Below are 25,860 nucleotides of genomic sequence, written 5' to 3' on the forward strand. Positions count from 1 at the left end.
CCGCATCCTCGCCAACATCTATCATTTCCCGACTTGTTAATTTTAGCCATTCTGACTGGTGTCAAATCAGTGTATATTTAAAAATATTGGATCTAACCAAATAGTAATTTACTGATTAACTTTTGAATAGGATATGGCAGAACTGGAAAAACTTGATGGTATCTCTTCTCTCAGAGAGCTTACAGTTTATGGCAATCCAGTGAGTATGTTACTTTTTAAATTTATCAGTTAATTTACTTACAGTTGTATATAATCAGTTTTTATATGTGAGAATTTATCTGTTTCCATATGTATAGACAGTTATCCAAGCACAATTTATTGACCACTTCCCTCTTCCAACTGATGATAATATAATCTGCCATTGTTATATATAAGAGAATCTGTTTCAGGGTTCTAAATTGCATTCATTGGACTATCAATCCCTGTACCAATATTATGCTGGTTAATTATTAAAGCTTTATATTAAATCTTGGTGTCTGGTAGAGAAATCACCTCCAATTTTCCTTCCCTTCTTCCTTCTCCTCTTTTTCTCTCTTCACCATCTCAGCTGTTCTTGGCCATTTACACTTCCTATGAGTTTTAGAAAACAGCTTTTGAAGTTATGTGACAGTCTCATTGACATTTTATTTGGAATTGCAAGAAATATATAAATTAATTTGGGGCGAAATCTGCTATTTTTCCTGTTGGAGGCTTTGGAGGGATCAAATAAGCAGCACCTTCATAGTCACCTAACATCTGAACAAATTGACAAATATGACAGTGGCAGATTGAGAGGTGAAAATATTTTGCTTAGCTTCATGAGAAAGCCAAATAGGCCTGCTAACAGATTCCAGAAATAGGCAATCATGATCACCCAGTAACAGGAAATATTTAACTGAATTCTTTCCACATAGGAGGAGAGCTTCTTCTGGAGGAAGACAGGGCTTTCTGTAGCAGTACATTCCTTCCCAAAACAGGAAAGCCAGGAGCTAAACATGCTCAGTTTAATCTTCCTGAGTTTTTCAATCAAGTCATTCTGCTCCTAGTAGAGGAGTAAGGGGGTTGAGAGAGCCCGGTAGTGCCACATCAGAGAGCTATTTCCACCAAGAAAGATGTAACAATAAGTAGTCTCACCTAATTGTAGTATTCAGGTTTCCCATTCATAAGTATGAATATCCATCCCTACATTTATTTTATGCTCTTCAGTAAAATTTGTAGTTTTCTCCTAAAGGTTTTTAATCACCTTTGGTTTGATTTATTCCATTGTTTTAATAGCTATTTTGAACAATATCTGTTTACATGTTTCTAATTGTTGCTGAAGTATAGTATAGCAGTTCTGATTTTTGCATATTACTCTTTCTCCAGGAAACTTGAACTCTTTTTTAGTTCTAATGAATTATAAATTTTGTTGGATTTTCTCAGTATACTATCATATTATCTGCAATAATGACTCATTTCTTTCCAATCCTTATATATTTTATTTCCTTTACTTCTCTTAGTGTGTTGACTAGGACCTCTAATAAAGTGTTGAATAGAAGCACTGATAGTAGGTAACTGACTTCAAAAAACACTTCTAAATTGTCACTATTAAATACGAGTTTGCTATAGGTTATGGATAGATAACCATCAACATTTTAAGAAAGCTCCTTTCTAATTCAGTTTACTACCTGTTTTTATCATGAATAGTCATTGGATTTTAACTAATTGGCAATATAGTTTTCTCTTTAACCTGCTCTAGTGTTAAACCATCATTAATCCTGGGTTGAATACTATTTAGTCATGTTTTACACTTTGCTGAATTCAATTTGCTAAGATTTCATGTAGTATATCTATATTTATGGAAATACATAAATATGTAAAATTATCCTATAATTATCTTCTTATGCTACTCTTTTAAGTTCATCAAGGCTGTTCTTGCCTCATAAAATTAACTGGGAGCTCTCTCTTGCTAGTCTATGAATTAGTTTATATGGTAAAAAACTTACGTGTTCCTTGAAGGATAATTAGATCTTATTTTTTAAGATTTTAAAATTTATTTGAGAGAGAGTGCACAAGAAGGTTGGAGAGGTAGAGGGAGAAGCGGACTCCCCGCTGAGCAGGGAGCCCAATGCAGGACCTGATCCCAGGACCCTGGTATCATGACCTGAGCAGAAGGCAAGATGCTTAACCCACTGAGCAACTCAGGTGCCCAGATAATTAGATCTTATCTCTAAAACAATCTGGGCTCAATATTTTTTGAAATTAGATGTTAAACTACTTATTTAAATTATTTAATGGTTATAAATATAATCATGTTTTCTATTTCTTCAAAGGTTAGTATTGAGAAGTTATATTTTTCTATAAATTTGTCCTTTTTATATAAATTTTGAATGTATTACTATCATAATACTCTCATGAATTTTTTAATATCTCTACCATATTTGTGTGTTATCTTTTTTATACCTAAATTTGTTGATTTTTGCTTTTTCTCTTTTATTCTTCATAAGTCTTGCTAAATGTTTGTCTATTGTATTAATCTCTTCAAAGAACCATATTTGGGTTTTATCAAGTAGTTAATTTATTTGGTTTCTTTTTCAATAATTCCCACCCTTTATTATTTCCTTCTTTCAGTTTTTTGGAACTTACTTTTTTTTGACATTTTTAACATTTATTAAAATTATTTTTAGCATAATACTGATTCTGTGGTTCAGCTTTTACTTATTTAAGTTTTTACTTAAATTCCAGTTCCTTAACATACAGTATAGTATTAGTTTCAGGTGTACAATATAGTGATTCAACATTTCCATGAATCACCTGGTGCTCATTACAGCAAGTGTATTCTTTCATCCACATTGCCTATTTAACCCATCCCCCCACCCACTTCCCTTCTGGTAATAACCATCAGTTTGTTCTCTATAGTTAAGAATCTGTTTCTTGGTTTGCTTCTCTCTCTCTCCCTTGTTTTTCCCTTTGCTCGTTTGTTTTGTTTCATTTCTTAAATTCCACATGAGTAAAATCATATGGTATTTGTCTTCCTCTGACTTATTTCACTTTGCATTATACTGTCTAGCTCCATCCATGTCATTGCAAATGGCAAGATTTCATTCTTTTTTATGACTCAGTAATATTCTATTTTATACACACACACACACACACACACACACACACACACCACATCTTCTTTATCCATTCATCAATCAGTGGACACTTGGGCTGTTTCCATAATTTGACTATTGTACATAATGCTGCTGTAAACATTAGGGTGTATGTGTGCCTTTGAATTAGTGCTTTTGTATTCTTTAAGTAAATACCTAGTAGTATGATTGCTGGATTGTAGGGTAGTTCTATTTTTAACTTTTTGAGGAACTTCCATACTACTGTTTTCTAGAGTGGCTGCACCAGTTTGCATTCCCACCCACAGTGCAAGAGGATTCCCTTTTCTCCCCATCCTCGCCAACACCTGTTGTTTCTTGCATTGTTGATTTTAACCAGGTGTGAGGTGATATCACATTGCAGTTTTGATTTGCATTTCCCTGATAATAAGTCATGTTGAGCATCTTTTAATTTGTCTGTTGGCCGTCTATATGTCTTCTTTGAAAAAGGTCTCTTTGTGTCTTTTGCCCATTTTTAATTGGATTATTCATTTTTTGGGTGTTGAGTTTTATAAGTTCTTTATAAATTCTGGATACTAATCTTTTATCAGATATGTCATTTGCAAATATTGTCTCCCATTCAGTAGGTTGTCTTTTAGTTTTGTTGGTTGCTCCTTTTGCTGTGCAGAGACTTTTCATTTTAGTGTAGTCCCAATAGTTTATTTTCACTTTTCTTTCCCTTGCCTCGGGAAACCTATCTAGAAAGAAGTTGCTATGGCTGATGTCAAAGAAGTTAGTGCCCTGTGTTCTCTTCTAGGATTTTTATTGTTTCAGCTCTCATATTTAGGTCTTTAATCCATTTTGAATTTATTTTTGTGTATGGTGTAAGAAAGTGGTTTTCATTCTTTTGCATGTAGTTGTCCAGTTTTCCCAATACCATTTGTTGAAGAGACTGTCTTTTTCCCTTAGGGTATTCTTTCCTGCTTTGTTGAAGATTAATTAACCATATAATTGTGGGTTCACTTCTGGGTTTTCTATTCTGTTCCATTGATCTATGTGGTTTTTTTGTGCCAATACCATACTGTTTTGATTACTACAGCTTTGTAACATAACTTAAGGTCCAGAATTGTGATGCCTCTAGCTTTGCTTTTCTTTTTCAAGATTGCTTTGGCTATTCGGGGTCTTTTGTGGTTCCATTCAAATTTTAGGATTGTTTGTTCTAGCTCTGTGAAAAATGCTCTTGGTATTTTGATAGGGATTGCACTAAATGTATATATTGCTTTGGGTACTATATTTTAAGAGACAAAGAAGGACACTATGTAATAATAAAGGGGACAATCAAACAAGAAGATATAACAATTGTAAATATTTATGCACCCAACATGGGAAGACCCAAGTACATAAAACAATTAAAAACAAACATAAAGGGACTAATTGATAATAACACAATAATAGTAGGGGACTTTAACACCCCACTTACATCAATGGACAGATCATTTAAACAAAATCAATAAGAAAAAAAAAGAAAATCAATAAGGAAACAATGGCTTTGAATGACACACTGGACCAGATGGACCTAACAGATATATTCAGAACACTCCATCCTAAAACAGAATACGCATTCTTTTGAAGTGCGCATGAAACATTCTCCAGAATAGATCACATATTAGGCCACAAAACAGGCTTCAACAAATTCAAGAAGATCAAAGTTATACCATGCACCTTTTCTGACCACAGCACTATAAAACTTGAAGTCAGTGGCACCTGGGATGGCCCAGTCAGTTGTGCGGCTGGCTGTTGATTTCAGCTCATGTCATGATCTCAGGATCCTGGGATTGAGCCCTGCATCAGGCTCTGCACTCAGCGGGGAGTCTGCTGGAAGATTCTCTCCTTCCCTCTGCCTCTGCCCCTCCCTCTGTGCTCTCTCTCGCTCTCTAAAATAAATAAATCTTTAAAAAAAAAAAAAAAGAAACCTGAAATCAACCACGAGAAAAAATCTGGCTAGACCTCAAATACATGGAAAGTTAAATAACATGCTACTAAACAATGAATGGGTCAACCAGGAAACAAACAAACAAACAAACAAACATGGAAACAAATGAAAATAAAAACACAACTGTCCAAAATATTTGGGATGCAGCAAAAGCAGTTTTAAGAGGAAGTATATAATAATACAGGCCTACCTCGGGTGCCTGGGTGGCTCAGTTGGTTAAGCGACTGCCTTCGGCTCAGGTCATGATCCCGGAGTACTGGGATCGAGTCCCACATCGGGCTCCCCCTTCTCTGTGGGGAGCCTGCTTCTCCCTCTGCCTCTGCCTGCCACTCCCCCTGCTTGTGCTCACTCTGTCTCTGTCTCTCTCTCTCTCTCTCTGTCAAATAAATAAATAAAATATTTAAAAAAAAAATACAGGCCTACCTCAAGAAGATAGAAAAATCTCAAATAAACAACCTAACCTTACACCTAAAGGAGTTAGAAAAAGAACAACAAATGAAGCATAAGGCCAGTAAAAGGAAGGAAATAATAAAGATCAGAGCAGAAATAAATGATGTAGAAACTAAAAAAACCAATAGAATATATTAGTGAAATTAGGAGCTGGTAATTTGAAAAAATTAACAAAAATTGATAAATCTCTAGCCAGACTTATCAAACAGAAAAGAAAGAGGACCCAAATAAATAAAAGCACAAATGAAAGAGGAGAAATAACAACCAACACCACAGAAATACAATTATAAGAGAACATTATGAAAAACTATATGCCAAGAAATTGGACAATCTAGAAGAAATGGATAAATTTCGAGAAACATATTAATTACCAAAACTGAAGCAGGAAGAAATTGAAAATTTGAACAAATGAGTAACCAGCAAAGAAATCGAATCAGTAATCAAAAAGCTCCCAACAAACAAAAGCCCAAGACCCGATGGCTTGACAGGTGAATTCTACCAAACATCTAAAGAAGAGTTATTACCAATTCTTCTCAAACTGATCCAAAAAAATAGAAAAGAAAAGCTCCAAATTCATTCTATGAGGCCAGCATTACCCTGATACCAAAACCAGATAAATACACCACAAAAAAGAGAACTACAGGCCAATATCTCTGATGAACATAGATGCAAAAATCCTTAACAAAACACTAGCAAATGAAATCCAACAATACATTTAAAAAATCATTCACCACCATCAAGTGGGATTTATTCCTGGGTTGCAAGCGTGGTTCAATATTTGCAATGCATCACATTAATAAAAGAAAGGATAAGAACCATATGATAATTTCAATAGACTCAGAAAAATCATTTGACAAAGTACAACATCCATTCATGATAAAAAAAAAAAAACCCTCCACAAAGTAGGTTTAGAGGGAACATATTAAAGGCCATCTACAAAAAACCCACAGCTAATATCATCCTCAATGGGGAAAAATTGAGAGCTTTTCCTCTATGGTCAGGAACAAGATAGGGATGTCCACTCTCACTGCTTTTATCCAACATAATACTGCAAGTCCTAGCCACAGCAGTCAGACAAAAAAATAAATAAATAAAAGGCAGCCAAATCAGTGAGGAAGAAGTAAAACTTTCACTATTTGCAGATGACATGATACTATATATAGAAAACCTGAAAGTCTCCACCAAAAAACTGCTAGAACTGATAAAATGAATTCAGTAAAGTCACATGACACAAAATCAACATATAGAAATGTTTCATTTCTACATGCCAATAATGAAGCAGCAGAAAGAGAAATAAAGGAATAAATCCCATTTACAATTGCACCAAAAACAGTAAGATATCTAGGAATAAACCTAACCAAAGAGGTAAAGGGTCTGTACTCTAAAAACTACAGAGAAGAAATTGAAGAAGACACAAAGAAATGGACAAACATTCCATGCTCATGGATGGGAAGAATAAACATTGTTAAAATGCCTATGCTACCTAGAGCAATCTACACATTCAATGCAATCCCTATCAAAATACCATTGACATTTTTCACAGAGCTGGAACAAATAATCCTAAAATTTGTATGGAACCAGAAAAGATCCTGAATAGCCAGAGGAATGGTGAAAAAGAAAACCAAAGCTGGTGGCATCACAATGCCAGACTTCAAGCTCTATTGCAAAGCTGTAATACAGTCAGAAAGGCACATGGTTGTTAGGGTGGATCTTTTATTTACCTTCTTGGCTAACACACTGGAGAAAAAGTCCCTCTATGACCTTGTTGTCACCTTTATCAAATTAGCTGTATTTGCATATGTTGGGAACTATGAATGGATGGGATAACTGGGTGATGAGTATTAAGGCGGGCACATGATGTGATGAGCATCACATTATATGCAACTGATGAGTTACTGAACTCTACCTCTGAAACTAATGATGACTATAAGTTAGCTAATTGAATTCAGATTAAAAAATAATAAAAAAACAAAAACTAAATTTAAAAAGTTTGAATCTTCATTTGTATAATAGGGAATTGAGAAAACTTTCAAAAAGGGAGCTCATATTTGTATTGTCTATTATAACAAATTAGCTATTCTTACTACCTGTGTTAAATTTCCTTCTCTATAAAAGTTAATCTTTGAAATAAAAGTTTTTTAAAAGGAATAAATTGTTATTTTTAACTATTCAGATTTGCAGAAAAACACTACATCGCCACATGCTCATATTTCGGCTGCCTAACTTACAGATGTTAGATGGAATTCCTGTGAATTCAGATGATAGAGCTAAAGCTGAATTTCACTTCTCTGAACTACAAGCAAAGAAAACTTCAGTAATACTTCTATTATTTGTACTTTTCTTTTAATATATAATTATTAGTAAATTAAAACCAATTTACTAGGTAAATCTGGGCTATGATGTTTTTGTAGATTATTTTAGTATCTATTTTAGTGATTACTATCAAAAGAACCTTGATCTGGTCAATAGAGTACAACCACACACACAAATTCCAGGGAAGCTCCTTTTTCCAGTCATGTAATTTGGCATAAAGAAAGTTATTTAAAATCTGTGTGCCTCTTGCTTAATATGTGAGATAATGCTAGAGGGTAAGAATCTATAACATATCACTTCTATAAACCGAAACTAACAAACTCTTTTCAGTTTAGCAGATAGGAAGGGAAGGAAGGAATTCTGACCTCAATTCTCCAGACTATGTAGTTAATCTAACAAGGGAGATGTGAGCTTCTTTTCTTGTTGGCCAGAAAAATTGCACCTTTTACCTATGAACTCTAAAAAGGTATCTGACCATGACATGAAAGAGATTAGACAGAAGCCACAAAAGCATATCATTAGGAAATTCTGTCCTTGACCACAAGGATTCTTTGTGACCATACTCCACAAAGACTAAACACAGAAAAGCTATGGTTTTTGAACAAAGACGTAACCTTATTAGAGCTGTGCCTTTGCAAGGTTGGAGAAAGAAGAGGCTGGAAGCAGGGAAACCAGTTAAGAGGCTTTTAGAATAATCCAAGAGGGAGATTATGAAGACCTAAACTAGGATGGGGCAGTAAGAAGGTAAGTGAACCTCTAATATACGTGAAAGCCAGAGAGCAAGAACATTAGTCAGTGAACAAAGATTACTTTTAAAATGCATATTGAAGAGAAACTAGGTAAGACTACTGTAGATGCTTTCATTTAACTCAGTGGATTACCCAGCACTCTCCATCCCTTCTGTAAAACAAACTGATTTCCAGAGCACACTGGACCTTTGAGCCTATATATACTCAAATTTTAGCTGATGAGTATTTCACTAAAGAGTTTGCTTCTTGGCTATTCTTTTCTATTTTTTCATATAGTAAATTTGGATTTTTCCCTTTACTACACTATGATATAATGTGTCTTGAGTGAATCTAGACATGTATTCTTGCCATTTGAATCAGTGCCATATATAAGAACTTATTTTTCCACTTATTCCATATGTAAGAATTTTATTAAAAAATTATTTTTTGATTCATCTATACAGGTTAATAAAATAAAGGGGATATTTGAAGTCTTTATTATAGAGAAATCCATTTTAAGATTCAATAATGTTTATTTTCATGGCTAGAACAAAACTGAGCCATTATTTCTTTTAGCTATTCAGGAGACACAAAAACAGAATCCTTTTCAAGTTTATCAGTTCAGTCTAATTTATTTTTCTTTCAGGTTACTGCTGTTCTTTCTTTTTTAACAGCAAGTAAAGAGGGAATAAATGAACTCTAAAGTCCTTTAAATCAGAACATTTTGGGGCTTTTGGTTTCAGAAGGAAATTTGACATTCTAGATTAGTGATGGGAAGAAACTCCTACAAAGGAATTAGTTAAGGAATTTGGGACTGACCAGCTTTAGTAAAAGGCCTGATACTTTAGTGCTCATTACAAAGCTGCGTTCTTGGTAACACTTACTGAAACAGGAAATCGTTCATTTTACACAAATGGCAAAAGCCTATATCTCTAAATAAGTTGAATCATATATTCCGAATTCAGTATAAAGTATTCATATTTTTTAAAGTATAAACAAGGTCAATCTTAATGAAGACAGAGCAAGCATAAAATTCTAGGGAAACCAAGAGTCTCTAGCCTAAAATACTTCCCTCCTCTGTTTGCTGATTCCTGAAATTCTTTTAAAAGCCTCTTTATCCTCAACTAACTTAAAATGTAAACACCATTTAGAGAGTTAGCACGTTCATTAAAAGTGATTGTTATAAGATGCTTTCCTTAGTCCCCATTTATTTACTTGTTTGTTTTTGAAAAACTAATTAACTGCAAGGCACTTGAAGAGGTAATGTGAGGAATATAAAGATGTGGAAGATATAACTCTTACCATCCAGAAACTCTTGCTCAGTAAAAAAGAAACAAAGAGGGAAAAGCTTAATTCTCATTTTCTACACTTACCTTGTTAAGATCCTCTGGAAAGGGAGAGGTGCCATCACAGTAGTGATGAGCACCATGCAGTCTGAAAAGACAGAACATAAGGTTCTGAGGGAATCAAAAGACTTTCAGTTTCCGCTTCATACCAACTTAGTTTAGGCTTTAACTCCTGACCTAAAGAATTTTAAGTTGATTATCAAATGGGGCTTATGGTAAGAACTAAATCTATTGATCTGAGTTTTGGAGGTGAGGTGTTCTTAACTGTTTCTCTCTTATTATGTAGTTTATTCCTGTTACCAGCTCTCCAATGGATGGTGGATCATTTGGCCAAGTGAAAGCACCTCCCATAAAGATAACAAATGTAATTCTGCCTGGTGCATTTAGCCATTACCTGGGATCTGACTTCACTTTAACTCCTGAAGTTGAAGGTATTTCGACAGAGTTTCAAAGTATATATAAAAGCAAACAAACAAAACACTTCATTTGAAACCAAAATCTCACTCTGACTTCTAATACTACTTAAAATTGCATTTTTTAATTTACATTTCCTAAAATTGCATGTTTGTTCAAGTTTCACGTGGTCATTCTGACTTTAGAGTCTATAGTATTTTTGGGTTTTGCTGACCCACTAATATGTTGTAACTAAACATTTACTCATAATGTGAACTTTGTGATACTTGCACAATTATTTCTTGAAATACTTATTTTCAAAAGCTTTTGTTTCATTTTATGTATTTCATAGCATATGAAACCAATTCATTAGTATGTCCTGCTAAAAGAAGAGAGTCAAAGGTTTAAAAATCTGTGACAACAGATTCTTGGGGTACAAAGAGACGATCAGACTTTATCCTTGAAACCACAAATAAACCATGAAACTAATACTAGAGAAGAGTTTCAAGAGGTAGAGCTCTATAGCAGCGAGTATATTAAAAGGAAAGGGCATGGAAATGATTCCTTCTATTATATACATTTTAATTCAGGCTTAGATTAAACCTTTTCCCATATTCCAGATCTTCACTGGCTATCTTTTTGGTAAAACTGGGGGTAGCTACTCCTCTGAGGGCTCACCTCTTCCATTCCTTATAACATCCCACTTTGCATGGGACCACTGTTGGACAATAAAATTGAACATCACAGTAATTATAAAATGATCTAAGAGCCTACTAAGAACAGTAGATTGCTCTGTGTGATTATTTTTAAAGGAAACTCAGTTAAAAGAAACCCAAAATAACTTCTTTGTTAAGATGTTATTCTTTGTTTAACTTATTTTTCATACTTCCACATACATATGGCTTTAAGATTTTAGTCACAGTAAGAATTGTTATGCTTTTGTCCAGTAGATATAACTATCAGTAAAATTGGACATCCCAAATTATTAGTCTCCTTAACAGTACAATATTATCTTCAGGAATGTCATCAATATCTTCTCTCTTTTTTTGGTACTAGTTCAGCCTTGGATTCATCTCCATAATGTCCTTCTCAGATATGTCTTCAGGATTTGTTGTGTGACTATTTTTTAGGTTTTTCTTGAAAAGTCCTATAGTTTCTCTCCTCTTTTTGGACTATGTTGCCGCAATTTTTATTTTGAAAATCATGGTCACCTTCTCTCTACATTTATTATAGCACACAGCTCTAGATATTTATATTTTTAAAAATTACCAAGAAACAATCAAATGGATTCACGAACTCAGAGAAGTTTAAGCAGCATTAAGTGCTAAAAAACTATTCCAATTCTCTACTTTTATTTAAAATGTTTTAATTCATGTTATGAAATATGTACAGTACACATTCAGTTGAAGGGCAACCAAGCTTTATTACTTAATTCATTTTATTACTTAGTGCTTCTCATTGTTTCACAATTCCTAATTTCAGACAAAAAAAACAAGAATGCAGGCATTCTGACAAATAATCCTCGGAGCATCCATGCAGAAATAGCTTTTCAGCAACTCAGAGGGATAAATCTCTCTCCGTCTCTTTTATCACATCAGAGTATGGCGTCTCCAACTGCACATATGTACCAGAGCAACCCAGATGAGGGAAGGTAAAACTATTCTGTGTTTTAATATCATTTCTCATCATTAAAAAAACTCTCCAAATTTGCTAGTCATGTATAAAAATAAGAAATATTATTATATACTATTATTTATTTACTGAGAGCTGGAAAAAACTGTCAGATAGCATAAGGCTTCTTCTCCCACATTCACCAAACATTCCCAAAGTCCTGTGTATTTACATAATAATTCAAAGAGACTTAGAAATGGCTGTCAAGGTAGAATAATGCTCACCTAATGCTTATAGGAGGGAACACTGAAATAAACACTTATAATTGCACTCTCCCAAGTCACTTCTCATTAAATATGCAAAGCAGTTCACTTATATTTTGAACAACAGATAAATTCAATTCTGAAATCACAAAGACCAAGAATTTTGTAAATACTTCAAGCCTCTCCTGTGGTCTGGCCCTAGCCCTAGGCCAGCTCAGTGCCTAAGAACCTGTTACTTCTCATTAAGAATCCACTCTGTTGCTCAACACCTGTCTACCTAGATTTCCAATTCTTACCTGTCTCCCAGATTCTTTGTAGCCAAGCTCCAATTCATCTATTAATGACCGACTCAGCAGCAGATCTAGCATAGGCCCAGCTCTTGCTATACTGACTTCCCTGCTGAGAACTCAGGATAACCTGATTTTTAGATGTCCAAGAATAGGATCATTTTCTCTGTTGTACTGTCTTTTTAAAATTGAACACATATAAAATACAGAAATTATTTACTGTAGAATTACTTTAAATTAGCTGATCCATTAAGAAAATAAGTCATAATTATTTGACTCATAAATATTTTATTTCCGACAGAATTCCTGGCAGCCACTTTCCAGGATCAAATCAAATGTAACTGCCTAGAGAAATGAATATACACCAAGAAACCTATTTCTGTTTAGTAGTTGTACAAAAACTAGTGGACAGTGCTGGTGAAAAAAATATCTAAGATAATCATGTTACTTATTTTACTGAAGCACTTCAGTTCCATTTGAAGGTAATCTCTATCACTCTGGTTGAATTTTATTTAATATCACCTCTCTTAAACTTTCGTTATGGTTATCTTATTCATTTGAATTTCTATATTAGAAAAATCATGAACCATTATATCATACAATTTGAAAAGATAGAAATGACATAAAACAAAGTCCAGAGAATCAAATATTTAGTCCTGGTATTGGAAGCATTTAGTTACAAAATCTTATTATGGCCTGTCATGTGAAGATACTAAGAAAAGATAATCTAGTAAATAAGCATATTTTATTTGTTGAGTATCTATTTATTTGGAGTTATCTAAAACTAAAACATACATTTCTTATTAAACACAACTATTACTAAAGCAAGTTGAGCTTTGCACATTGAACTACAAATTAGTTTTTTAGGAGTATAATTGGAAAAAAATCCTTAAACCAGATCTGCCCTAAGAATTGTTTAGCAATGCAAATTATGGGCCTCAGTAGTACTTCCTGAAGGTGGCTGTCAGTGCAACCAGGCATTCATGCTCTAAGACTAAAAAAGTACTATTTCAAATACAAAATTTGTTAATTGTACCCATAGTAATATAATTTTACAAGCAGTTTTAGGCTAAAAAAGAACACATGTTCAAACTGAGTGGACACATTTAAATTTGAAACCCTTAATAATTATTTCACTGAAAATAATTACGCTGCATAGTACTAGGACAGATCACAAATAAATCAAATATGGTTTTGAATTTCATTGTTTTATTAAACACAGTTCTTTAAATTAATAACTAACTAGCCAACCATATTTTTATATAAGTGGGCTCTATGATTCATGAGCCCATTTTCCAAGTATTGGTTCAACACTGCATGTAGTTTTCATACTATTTTAGATGTTCCTTACATGAAAATAAATTTTTACTAAAATATTTGTATTTTGTAATCTATCTGGAAATAGGCTTAAAGATATTTTGGAAACTAATTCCAATGTGTATGCAACAATTTGTATCTTTTCCTCTTTAAATGTTGTATGTTTGTTATTGTAATCATGTAATATTTAAAATTTCAAATCTAATACAGATTGATTTTATACTTTTTAATGTGTGGTTTTTAAACAACTATTACTCTTAGGTGAAAATAAGATCCTTTGTCTAAAAAACAACTATGCAGTTCTTAAGATGTCCAGAAGATGTCTTTGTTGCCCTTTAGTTTTGACAACTGCTTTCCCTACACTGCTCTGATGAGTGTCTGTCTGCTCTTCTGTTACTAACTTGGTATCATCGACTTTTTTTCTTTCATGGTTTTGTATAAATGAAATACTCAATATATGTTACTTTTGTAATGACAATTGTCTTTTAAAATAATAAACTGGATGGGAAAAATAAGAGTAATTGGCTTTCACTAGAGAAAAGGAATTTTCAAGAATTAGAAAAGTATAAAGCAGGAAAAACATAACTCATTATTCAACATCCACTTAACACTTAGCATATTTTCTTGCAGCCATTTTTCCTATGCATTTGTAATATTATTTGAGATCTATCATTTGATTTTTATATATTACACACTTAAATTCTGAGGTATCTTACTATTTCTATTATAAATTTTTAATTACATCTGAATTTCTTCTTGAAAGTAAATTAATTTGTAATACATATTTTTTTTTAATTTTTAAAGGGCAGAGAGGAGAGAGGGGGCAGAGAAAATCTTAAGCAGGCTCCATGCTCAGCATGGAACCCCATGCAGGGCTCAATCTCACAATCCTGAGATCATGACCTGAGCCAAAATCAAAAGTTGGACGCTTAACTGACTGAGCCACCCAGGTGCCCTGGTAATATAGAATTTGATAGTAACACTAAAAATAATATGAATATGTATCTAGGCATTGCTAGGTACTATCCAGAAAATAGACATAGATCTAACCTTTAGAACATTTTAATATAACTACATGACAAATAATTTCATATAAAGTAATGAGGGGAATGATTACTAACATAATTTACACAGTTCTGAATTTTTTTCTGCCATGAGAGCAGATGACACTGACATGATAGAGAATGTACTCCCCTAAGAATGCCTAGATGGGTTAAGCCACTGGTTATGTGCAGTTCATAAAGCAATAGTTATAACTTCATTTCTTTCCTGTTCAACAAAACAAAACAAAAATGTAATTGAACATGAGGGATGTTTTTATAGGAATGACTTTAGATCTGTGCTAAATAATTCAAGTAAATCATAAACTGAGGAATTTTAAGTTATAGTTACAATTATTTGTAACATACTTCACAACTGATTATGACAAAACAGGCAAGTAGTGCTTTAAATTTATAAACCACTAGCCCATACTTTACATGGTTTATCCTAATAACCCACTCTATGGAGCAGATATGACATGTATGGTCTCCATTTATAGATAAAGAAACTGGCTTAAGGAAAATATATCATACCAAATCCTAAATTTTTTTCAACTCCAAATTCATTACTTTTTCAATTACTACAAGTGAATCGACATTTATTTATTACCAATGTGCTATGTAATCAGCTGTTGTAGAGTCGTAATGTATGTAAAAACTGTAAACTATTTATTCATTCTCTTCCAGTGTATTTAGCTTAGGGAAAATGCATAATTTCTACAGTAAAATTAGTTCTTTGCTGCCAGCAAATGTCCTGACAGATTTATTTTGTATGCAGTCATATGCATGAATATACGACTTGTTTTAAATTAAAAACAATTCCACAAACAACCGGGAAAGCTAAAAATTAGGGCACTTTATAGATTAGGAGCCTACAATGCTGAACTGAATATAGATGATGTCAAAGTAATCTTCTGATATCTATGTATGAATATTGACTATAATTATTCAATAATAATTTTATTATTCAATTCTATTTTTATAGTTCTAGACTTCTCTGATTGTTGGCACAAAATTAATTATGGTTGTGAACATATTTTTGCCTAGAATATTTAGTGTGTACTGTGTGTGTATGTTTGCAGGTACCCATGGCCAGTTTTAAAACAATCCTTATATTTAAGTAACATGCCATTTCACTATTTATTCATATCTTTCATACATTATGAGAAGTGTTTGTTTTAAAACATTAGATCTTATTGTTAGTCATGCTTTAGGCTCTTAGCTTCAATTAAATGTTACTTACATAAAAAGGAGTAAATTATTTATAGTTCTGTAAGAGTAGAAACAAGCGCTGATGGTCAAGTTCTGTTGGTTTTTCAATGAATCTGATCAAATCAATCCTTGTTATGAAATAGAAACTGGCTGGTTTTTTAAATTCCTATGATATAATACTTAGAGCTTCTGGATGACCTCCAAGTGCCTACCTACTTTTCTTATTCATCTCTCTGTAGTTGCCTTCATTATTGAAATATTTTTTAAGATTTTTATTATTTTTTTAAGTAATCTCTACACCCAACGTGGGGCTTGAACTTGAACCCCAAAATCAAGAGTCACATGCTCTACTGACTAAGCCAACCAGGTGCTCTTATTGAAGTATTTTTAAAGAAAAATTATACAAATTACAATTTTAGTTCACAGTTTAGTTCACTGCCTTTAAGAACTAGGTCAGCAAGAACATGGTTATTTTTTTAGTAATATTTTCTTTCTAGAAGTTTTTATTTTATAAAAATATGAATTATAATATTCTTTATTACTCTTTTTCTTTCATTGATGAATAAAAATGTTTTGTAAGCTGGGCGCCTGGGTGCTCAGTTGGTTAAGCATCTGACCCTTGATTTTGCTCAGGTCATGATCTCAAGGTCGTCAGATGGAGCCTGCATCAGACTCTGTGCTGGGGATGGAGCCTGCTTAAGATTCTCCCTCTTCCTCTCCCTCTCTCTTAAAAAAAAAAAAAAAGTTTTGCAAACTATTGAAAAGACATTTCTCAAACCAAATTTGTGCATTTTTTTATCTCAAAATTTTGTTTTGGTGAGGATTTTTCCTTATAATGAAGATAAAATAAATTATTTTATAGCCAAAACATGAAATGTTGTAACCTGAAAATAGAATATTCAAAGGAACTCAGAAGTGAAGTAGCTTTGAAAGTGGTGATATCTGAAATCAAATTATTGATCATTTATGTTTCATTTATTAGGGCTTACCTTAACCATATGGTCTCTTAGGGACATCAAAAAGCCAATTCATCAACATCATCATTTTCCATATAAAATACATGTGATTCTGAAATGCTAAGTTTAAAATTAGAGGAGATTTTTCTTTATATTGTATTATTAAAGAGTATTTCCATAGGCTCGGAACAAAATTCTAATTAACTTACAAATGTTTAAATATATTTCATACCAGAAGAGTTACATTTGTTAAACATTACAAAGAGGGAAAAAAAGGTTAGTGATGATCTTACTATTTTTGTAAACCATTTTTGGTTACATTTATCCTAATAAAAATATCTGTATTTTAAATAGAAAAAAATAAGATTGTGTGGTTTAAAAGCTGTAGATTTTAATCATGGACCTGCATGTTTTATATCTTGCTTACTGTAAAACATTTTTTTCTAGAAAATGTTTTAGATAATTTTAGCCGTTTGGCTCTACTATTTGTTCCATCTTTAATTATAACATAATGCCCCCTCTACCATTTCTCCCCTCCCCAAAATGTTTTGCAAGTATGTTTCTCAAAGAACAACCAAAAGAGGCTAATCTATAAAAAATATATCAATAACATTTTTAAGTTTCCAATTATTTCTTATTTCTTCCCATCAATTTGGCTGAAAACAGGTATTTACAAACACTGGTAGCCTACTTTCTTATGGTCTTTCACTTTTTTATGAAGTGCTTTAAAAGAGTTCAATCAACCTTAATGGTGCATTTTTAGTTAAGGAAATAGAATAGGGAGAAGTCAATTTGAGCTCCCAGATGAACAAGTGTCTTGAGAAAGAATAGGCATAAATGGGTTTAGAAAACAGAGAGAGTAGGAGTAAAATGCAGTGAGCAGAGCACTCAGAGAAGCCAGATACAATGGAAAGAATAAAATACTGCAGAGCTTTTTAAGCTACATACAATTGGAACAATGGACTTGATCCAGCCATCTATGTTAAACTGTTAAAAGGTGAAAAGCAAGCTGGAATTCTATAAAGAGTGTTGAAGAACAGTAGAATGGAGAGCTTTAAATCTAAAGAGAATGAATGCAGTCATTCAATAGGATGGAAATGAAGTCAAAATTGGCATATTTCCCTGGTTAATTTACCTTGTGAAGGACTCTGTTCAGTTTAGGTATTAAGCCATCATTAGCAACAAAATAGTCTTTAAATTGCCACCTTTGGAGTTTTTAAGCAACAACATAATGTACATCTGCGAATTTCATATACGCATACCACATACACATATACATGTAAGTAAAATACAACATATAGATCTCATATAATTGTAACAATTTAATATTATAGTCTACAGCAATCAGTACACTATATACATCAAACTTCCCATTCTTCAAAAGCAAAAAAGGCTAATTTAGAGTTAGTGGCAAAGATGAAAGTGTACAATTATAAAAACTTAAAAAAGAAAACTGATCTAAAATAACACATGTAACTCAGAGAATGGAATACTGTGGAATGATTGAATGGCTTAATTTTTTTTAATTAGCTGGCAGTCAATCAGAAAAGATTTTTTGCACATTTTGGGAAAATTTTTATTGAATGCACTGATACACTTTCCTTCTTTAATAACTAGAATAAAATTTTATTTTCAATGATTTATAGTGCCACAGAGTGATAGTGGTGCATGATTCACAATTTTACAGAAATGTAGCTAAAGAAAGTATATAGAATGTGTCCTGTAATGTTTTGAATGAAGGTATATCTATGGAAACATCTAAAACATCTATAAATAGAAACTGGGTAAGACTAAAGTCCAAACATTTATTAATGTTAACAGGTTGGGCTATTAGCTTTCAAAAAGAATGTTAGCCATATATTGGGGCACCGGGGTGGCTCAGTCGGTTAAGTGGCTGCCTTCAGCTCAGGTCATGATCTCAGGGTTCTAGTATCGAGCCCTACATCAGGCTCCTTGCTCAGCAGGAAGCCTGCTTCTCCCTCTCCTCTGCCTGCCTGCCATCTCTCTCTCTGTGTCAAATAAATAAATAAAAACTTCAGGAAAAAAAAAAAGAATGTTAGCCATATAATCATCCTTTTTTTGTTATTAAATGCTTTAAGTATTTATTTATTCTCTTTAGACTTAGTATTAACTGATATTGACATTATCAAGGATTTAAACAACAGCTACAACAGACTTCAGCAACAGTGAAGATTTCCTAGTATCACAGAACTGTTTCAATATAATGCTAATTTCAGGTTCTTTTTCAGTGCATTGTAAGAAAATAAGAGGAGAAATATGTACTTAAAACATCAGTATTTCAGTTAAATATTTAGAAAATAAATCGCCAAAAACAGTTATTAAGGATAATAAAGGCCAAATTTAATTTTTAAAGAGCTTTATTTTCATAGAGGAAACAAAAAATGAAAAAAAATTTAGTTTTTGTTGGAAACCACTTTTCTCTTGTAACTCCAAAAGTAAAGTAGTTGTTTCTAATATTAATCCTTCATATTTTTTGATCACTTTCAATTATATTCAAAAGATCAAAAAAGAATACTATTATGAGCCTAGATGAGGAAAATCAAGTGAAAACAAAGCAGAATATTGGTATCTAAAGTAATTTTATTCATATTTCGTTATAAATAAGTTTACCTCCCTTACTGGATCTTAAACATTTAAGTTATTTTATCTTGAGATCAGTTATTAATATATACTGTTTTGTTTCCCACTGAATTTTATAATTTTATTTATTATGTTTATGATATTTGGAGGGGAAAGAACAAAAATGATTTTTTAAAAAATTCTAAAATCTACTCACTAATTTAACTGATGGTATATTATAAAAAATATTAAAAATTTATGGGCTTATAAGTTTTTAAAAATTGATACTATTCCTTTGATATATATCACTTTTTCATCTGTATGTGTGATCAAGCTTACCACAGCTAACTGGCCTATATATTATTATTTTCTAAAGATTTTTATTTATTTATCTGAGAAAGAGACAGAGCACATGTGCACACAAGTGTGGGGGGGGTGGGTAGAAGCAGAGGGAGAGGGAGAAGCAGACTCCTCACTGAGCAGGGAACCTGACATGGGACTCGATTCCAGGAGCCCAAGATCATGACTGGAGCCAAAGGCAGATGCCTACCCGACTGAGCCACCCAGGCGCCCCTAAATGGCCTACATGTTAAAGAGGTAAGCACATGAATAATGTTTTGGCAGAGAATAGAGGATATAAAAGTAACAAAAAGAATGACATAAATCAAAGAGCTGTCCTCCCACATAGATCAGTTCTATTTCATGACATTATACTCTTATTGTTCTTTTACACTTATAAAGGATGTATACCTCACCATCTGGGAGACCAAAAACTCAATTATATACCATTATCAAATCTTCAATATCAGTATAACAAAGAAAACAATATCAGAACCAAGCCCAAGATCTGTGAAATTATTTCCCCTAGGAATTACAAACTTAGAAGACTTCAGGGACCTGCCACATAACCTAAATGAAGGAGACCAGATAAAAGAAAAATTAACAGCCAGAAACATAATCAACTGCACTTTTACTGAAATAAAATGTGCTAGTTTCCATTTGCCCTTCCAGATCTACTCTACACCTTTCCCTGCTTTGTGATTCTAGAGAATGACTCATGGACAACATCAGCCAGGGTTCTTTGTCTCTATTTGGCAGTTGGGTTTAGCCAATGGAAGACACTGTCAGTCTATCAAAGAGAGGGAGAACAATAAAATTTAGGCTTTAGTAGTAACTGTATTCCTTTATAAGGGCCCCAGCTCCTCTTAGGCTCTCCTAAAACTCTTTGGATTCTAGCAAACTCCCTCCTTTTACACTTCAGGCCTAAGGCTGTTGCAAATTTGTAATGATTCACCAATGCTGGTCTTTTATAATTCATTACTCATCTGGTTTGGAACTGACAACTGACACCTTTTTCTTCTACAGCAAGATGTTAATGTGAGGTTGGAATTGATTGCAGCATGAAATACAGACTTCAGTTCTGGGAGCCATATTTTTAAATTAGTCTCATGGCCAAAAAAAAAAAAAGTGTTCACAAATACAAGAACTTTAATTATGGATAAAATCTTTCATAGTAGTTTTTACATATTACTCCAGCAATGTCTATAGAATTCTGGTATTCCAATGTCACTTTATTTAATTTTCAATTCACTAAATTCCATTTATAACTATTCATTCTCTTGATGGACACCTGGGCTCTTTCCATAGTTTGGCTATTGTGGACAGATGAATGGATAAAGAAGATGTGATATATACATACAATGAAATATTACTCAGTCATCAAAAAAATGAAATCTTGCCATTTGCAATGATGTGGATGGAACTAGAGGGTATTATGCTAGGTGAAATAAATCAATCAGAGAAGGAAAATTATCATATGATCTCACTCATATGTGGAATTTAAGAACCAGAGGATCATAGGGGAAGAGAGGAAAAAATAAAAAAGGACAAAATGAGAGAGGGAGACAAACCATAAGAGACTCTTAATCGTAAGAAACAAACTGAGGGTTGCCAGAGGGGAGGTGGGTGGGGGGATGGCATAAGTGGGTGATGGACATTAAGGAGGGCACATGATGTAATGAGCACTGGGTATTATATAAGACTGATGAACCACTGAACTCTACCTCTGAAACTAATAATACATTATATGTTAGTTGAATTTAAATAAAAAATTAAATAAATAAGTATAACCATTCATTCTCATTATCATAATTTAAAAAACCAACTGCACAATTAGTTCATATTCATAAAGTTTGAAATCATGTAAACATTGAAATCTAGTCTTTTACTCCATATATTTAGAAGTGTCATACAGGCCATCACTTGTTTTTCTGGAAATTAATTTCAGCCTAGGTAAGGGGGCCAGACTACTCCTTGTCAAACTTGCAAAGATAAAATTTCTCTACGATTGAATAAAGTAAACCATATGTCTGTGTAACTACTAGTGAATGTCTTTCCAGAGGAATTTTCAGAGAATTTAGATGTAATATCAGCCCAAAAGGCTGTCCTTAAACCAATCTTCATTTGTGATCTGAGCCAAGAATTTTGTGGATGATTTGCACAAATCAGTTTTCCTGGTTGAAAAAACTCTCTTCAAAACCGTGCTTGACTAAGCAACAAACCAATTGCGCAGCACAGCAATCTACAGTATTGTGCATCCAGTTCATTAAGCTCCCAGCCCCACTCCACCCCCAACTCTACTATGGATTTTTTTTCCCCTCGATTGTAGGTAATTCACTATTTTGGACTGAAAGCCTAAAGAATTCTTTTTCTTCATTATTAAATCTTATTAACTATAGCCCTACACCATGCTCCAGAATTTTTCTGTTTCCTTTATCATCAGCCAGTATTTAAAGTTTATGGTTAGGTCCTTCTCTGTAGTTGTTGATGGTGATATTTTTTACTGTTTCTGTTGTAGTTGTTAGTTATTTTGTTAGAATTTGGGGGACAGTGATTCATTCACCTATCTAGAAGTTCTTACATGAAGATTTCATGTCTTTCCCAAACACAAAAAAGTAATTCATGTACAAGTTTAGTGTCTAAAATACTGAGTAAAGCTATATAAATCTAAAGGGAACCTAGTGTATTAAAGACTGGTTTTTATCAAGGTAGGTAGAAATAAAATGAGCTTGATTAGTAAATTCAAGAAGTGTATACATAGAAACTTTGAGGAAAGTTAGACAAAATGGGAAACCCAACAGAAATAAAGAACGTTTTGCATGTTTTCAACCCAAGGAATAAGAAAGCTAAGGATACTACCTACCAAGGATTGAGGTTTTGGGAAAGCCTCATGACTACTTTTGGTTGTCCTGGCAATGGGAGCCCCACAATTTGAAAGTGATATTATAATGAAAACAAAAACAACCAAATTCATGCACATGAAGTACATGAGAATTAAAGGCAAAGTAACTTATGGTCTGAGTCTGACTAGCTCTATCTTGGGAAAATGTCCGGGTATGTTAAGTTTGAGAGCATTTGTGCTCTATATAATCAGATAATGTAATCAAGTGTGATGTGTCCATAGTAAATTATCCATTATACTTATGGCAATCACAACCTGGAAGGTTTTTACATTGAGAAAATAAAGGAGCTTATTATCTTCCTGTCAAATATAAGATGGCTGGAGATTTAGGGAGTTCTAGCTCTTTGTTGTTTACATAGCTTTCCCCATCCTTTGCTATGGACCCAGGTTTATTCTGCACAAAGAGAAAAGTGGGATTAGAACTAAGAGTCAACACAGGAGTTCCTTGCTCCCATCAAGAATCATACTGACCTGGGGCGCCTGGGTGGCTCAGTCGTTAAGCGTCTGCCTTCGACTCAGGTCATGATCCCGGGATCCTGGGATGGAGTCCCACATCGAGTCCCACATCGGGCTCCCTGCTCAGCGGGAAGCCTGCTTCTCCCTCTCCTGCTCCCCCTGCTTGTGTTCCTGCTCGCTGTCTCTCTCTCTGTCAAATAAATAAATAAAATCTTTTAAAAAAAGAAAAAGAATCATACTGACCCCACAAATAAATAGAGATAACTGGATTGTACATCTGTGCTTTTCTCTGCAGAAGTAGAAAATGCCACAAATTAACATTTGCACACAGTTTTTCCTGGAACTTTCATAAACATCTCCACCATTTCTTTAACTTACTGATGAAAAGAATTTCTAATCAGGTTCACATTTACAAATCTTCATTACTAATCAGAGTACATAATTTTCTCCTGCACTCAACAGACTGTGTGGCATAAGAAGAAATCTATTCGGTCTTTATCCCTGGTTTCTGACACAAATCTCCTAAAACCCTTGGAATTTTCTGAGTGATGAGTATCTTTTGTCATTCATAAGGAGCCCCTTTAAAGCACACCTGAGTTTATGTTAATGAGGTGACAAAGAGTGGGGCTCCTAGATAGCATCAGGATGGAACTGGTCACCAGAAAGATGGAGTGATTAGAGGGTTAGAACTTTCAGCCCCACTCATGACCTCTGGGAAGAGGAAGTGGGGTAGAAGCTGGAGATTACAGCCCTGTAACAACTCTTCATGATGAGCTTCCAGCTGTTACACAATCCACATGGCAGGATGGTTGGCACACCCCAATTTCATAGAGACAGAAGCTCCTGCACTAGGGACACTTTTGGACCTTGCTCTATGTACCTCTTCTTCATCTCTATCCTTTATATCTTTTATAATAAAATGGCAAACATAAGTAAATATGTTTACTTATTTCTCTGAGTTTGTTTACTGTTTCTCTGAGTTCTGTGAGCCACCCTAGCAAATTAATCTAATCTGAGAAGAGGGTTGTGGGAACCTCCAATTTACAGCCAATTAGTCAGAAGCACAGGCAACAACCTGAACTTGAGGCTGGTGTCTGAAATACGGCCAGTCTTGTGAGACTGAACTCTCAACATGTGGGATCTAATGCTATCTCCAGATAGATAGTGTCAGAATTGAGTTAAATTTGTAATACACCTAGTCAATCTACTAAGAATTGGAGAATTGCTTGGGGGTATGGGGAAAAAACACATTGGAACATGTAAAGAATACTGATGACTGTGGCAAAATACCACAGGTAATCATCTATGAATACTAAAATTAACAGATGGCAGTATAACCAGGATATTAGGATGGCCTCTAAGAATTTTCCCACAATATATTTTAACTACAAATAGAAAAATAGTAACTTTACAGTGGGAAAACCTGGTAAATACCATGTTAAGTGATCAGAGTTAACATCACCAATAATACGATATATCAATACCCTGATATGATGCACTGATAGTTCTGTGGTACTCTTGCCAAAAATACATAAACTGATCATGAGAAAATATCAGAAAGACCCAAACTAAGGAGCATTCTACATGTAACTGGCCAATAACTCTTCAAAAGGGCCAAGGGCATTGAATAATGAAAACAGAGGAACTATAACAGATTGGAGAAAACTAAGGAGACATAACAACTAAGTGTAATATATGGGATTCTGGATTGGATCTTGGACCAGGAAAAGGACATGAGTGGGAAAACTGGTGAAATCTGTTAAGGTCTGTAGATTAGTTAACAGTTTATCAATGTGAATAGCTCACACAATCAATAGGAAGGCTGGAAAACCAGGTTCATAAAATGAGCTCCATGGAAAGCTGAGTGGTCATAATTATATGCAATGTCATGACACAGGAATAATTTAATTAGGGCACCAATTTAATTAGGGCCTTGCAGCCACATGGGTGCTACTGGGCCCTGGATGTTCCTGCTGCCATCAGAATGAATTCTAACTATCCCTGCTTCTTTGCTTCCCATGATTACACTGAAAGCCCAGGAAGATAGCCAAACTTACACTGCCTACCAAAACCTTAGTTATCAGAGTTTAAAATAAGCATCAGTATTTTTCAACTTTCCAGGTGGGACCCCGCTTTCCCACTAAGGCTGCCAAAGTGGCAAACAAAAGGAAAGGATTCAAATGTTGGGCAACTAAAAGGCAACAAATATGCAGTATGTGAAATAATTAAAACTATTTTAATGGAGTTGAATAGGTACATCGATGTTTAGAATTTTTAAAGTGGCTTCACTATAAAATGGGTATAGTAAACTGGGGAAGTTGTTCTTTTTGTCTGCCCAGGCAATTCTCCTACCTTCTTTCTTCAGATTCCTTTGGGAAACTCCTTCTCAACTCTATGTTAGTGTTGGGGCTGCCGATGATAGGGGTAGGCACACAGGACCTGAAATTGAGATATGGACATTGAGAGAGTGATTTATTTCTTCCACTGCAATTGCTTAACTGGGAGGATGTGAGTGTGAAGCCTTTGAAGGCATTTGTCTGCCACTAGGAGACAATCTATTTGAAAAATAAAGCAATGCAAACCAAGAGTGGAGAAAGTCCTGACAGTGGTCTTTGAGGCTCTGG

At 33.9% G+C, this 25,860-nt stretch overlaps 1 protein-coding gene across 4 annotated transcripts in view; it reads left to right on the plus strand.

Annotated features, from left to right (window-relative positions):
• LRRC9 (leucine rich repeat containing 9) overlaps positions 1 to 14,158 on the plus strand; it is a 107,411-nt gene extending 93,253 nt beyond the window's left edge. For all 4 annotated transcript variants that reach the window (XM_025869935.2, XM_073895293.1, XM_073895295.1 and 1 more), the window contains 5 exons: positions 131 to 199; positions 7,667 to 7,807; positions 10,167 to 10,311; positions 11,756 to 11,924; positions 12,736 to 14,158. In XM_025869935.2, coding sequence (XP_025725720.1) covers positions 131 to 199; positions 7,667 to 7,807; positions 10,167 to 10,311; positions 11,756 to 11,924; positions 12,736 to 12,775 — 564 coding nt within the window. In that variant the 3' untranslated portion in view covers positions 12,776 to 14,158. The remainder of the gene's footprint in view (positions 1 to 130; positions 200 to 7,666; positions 7,808 to 10,166; positions 10,312 to 11,755; positions 11,925 to 12,735) is intronic.
• Positions 14,159 to 25,860: the final 11,702 nt, after the last annotated feature.

This window comes from Callorhinus ursinus, unplaced genomic scaffold (assembly GCF_003265705.2).
Source record: "Callorhinus ursinus isolate GAN/ISIS: 27379988/994484 unplaced genomic scaffold, GSC_fseal_2.0 scaffold8, whole genome shotgun sequence".
Taxonomy (NCBI): Eukaryota; Metazoa; Chordata; class Mammalia; order Carnivora; family Otariidae; genus Callorhinus; species Callorhinus ursinus.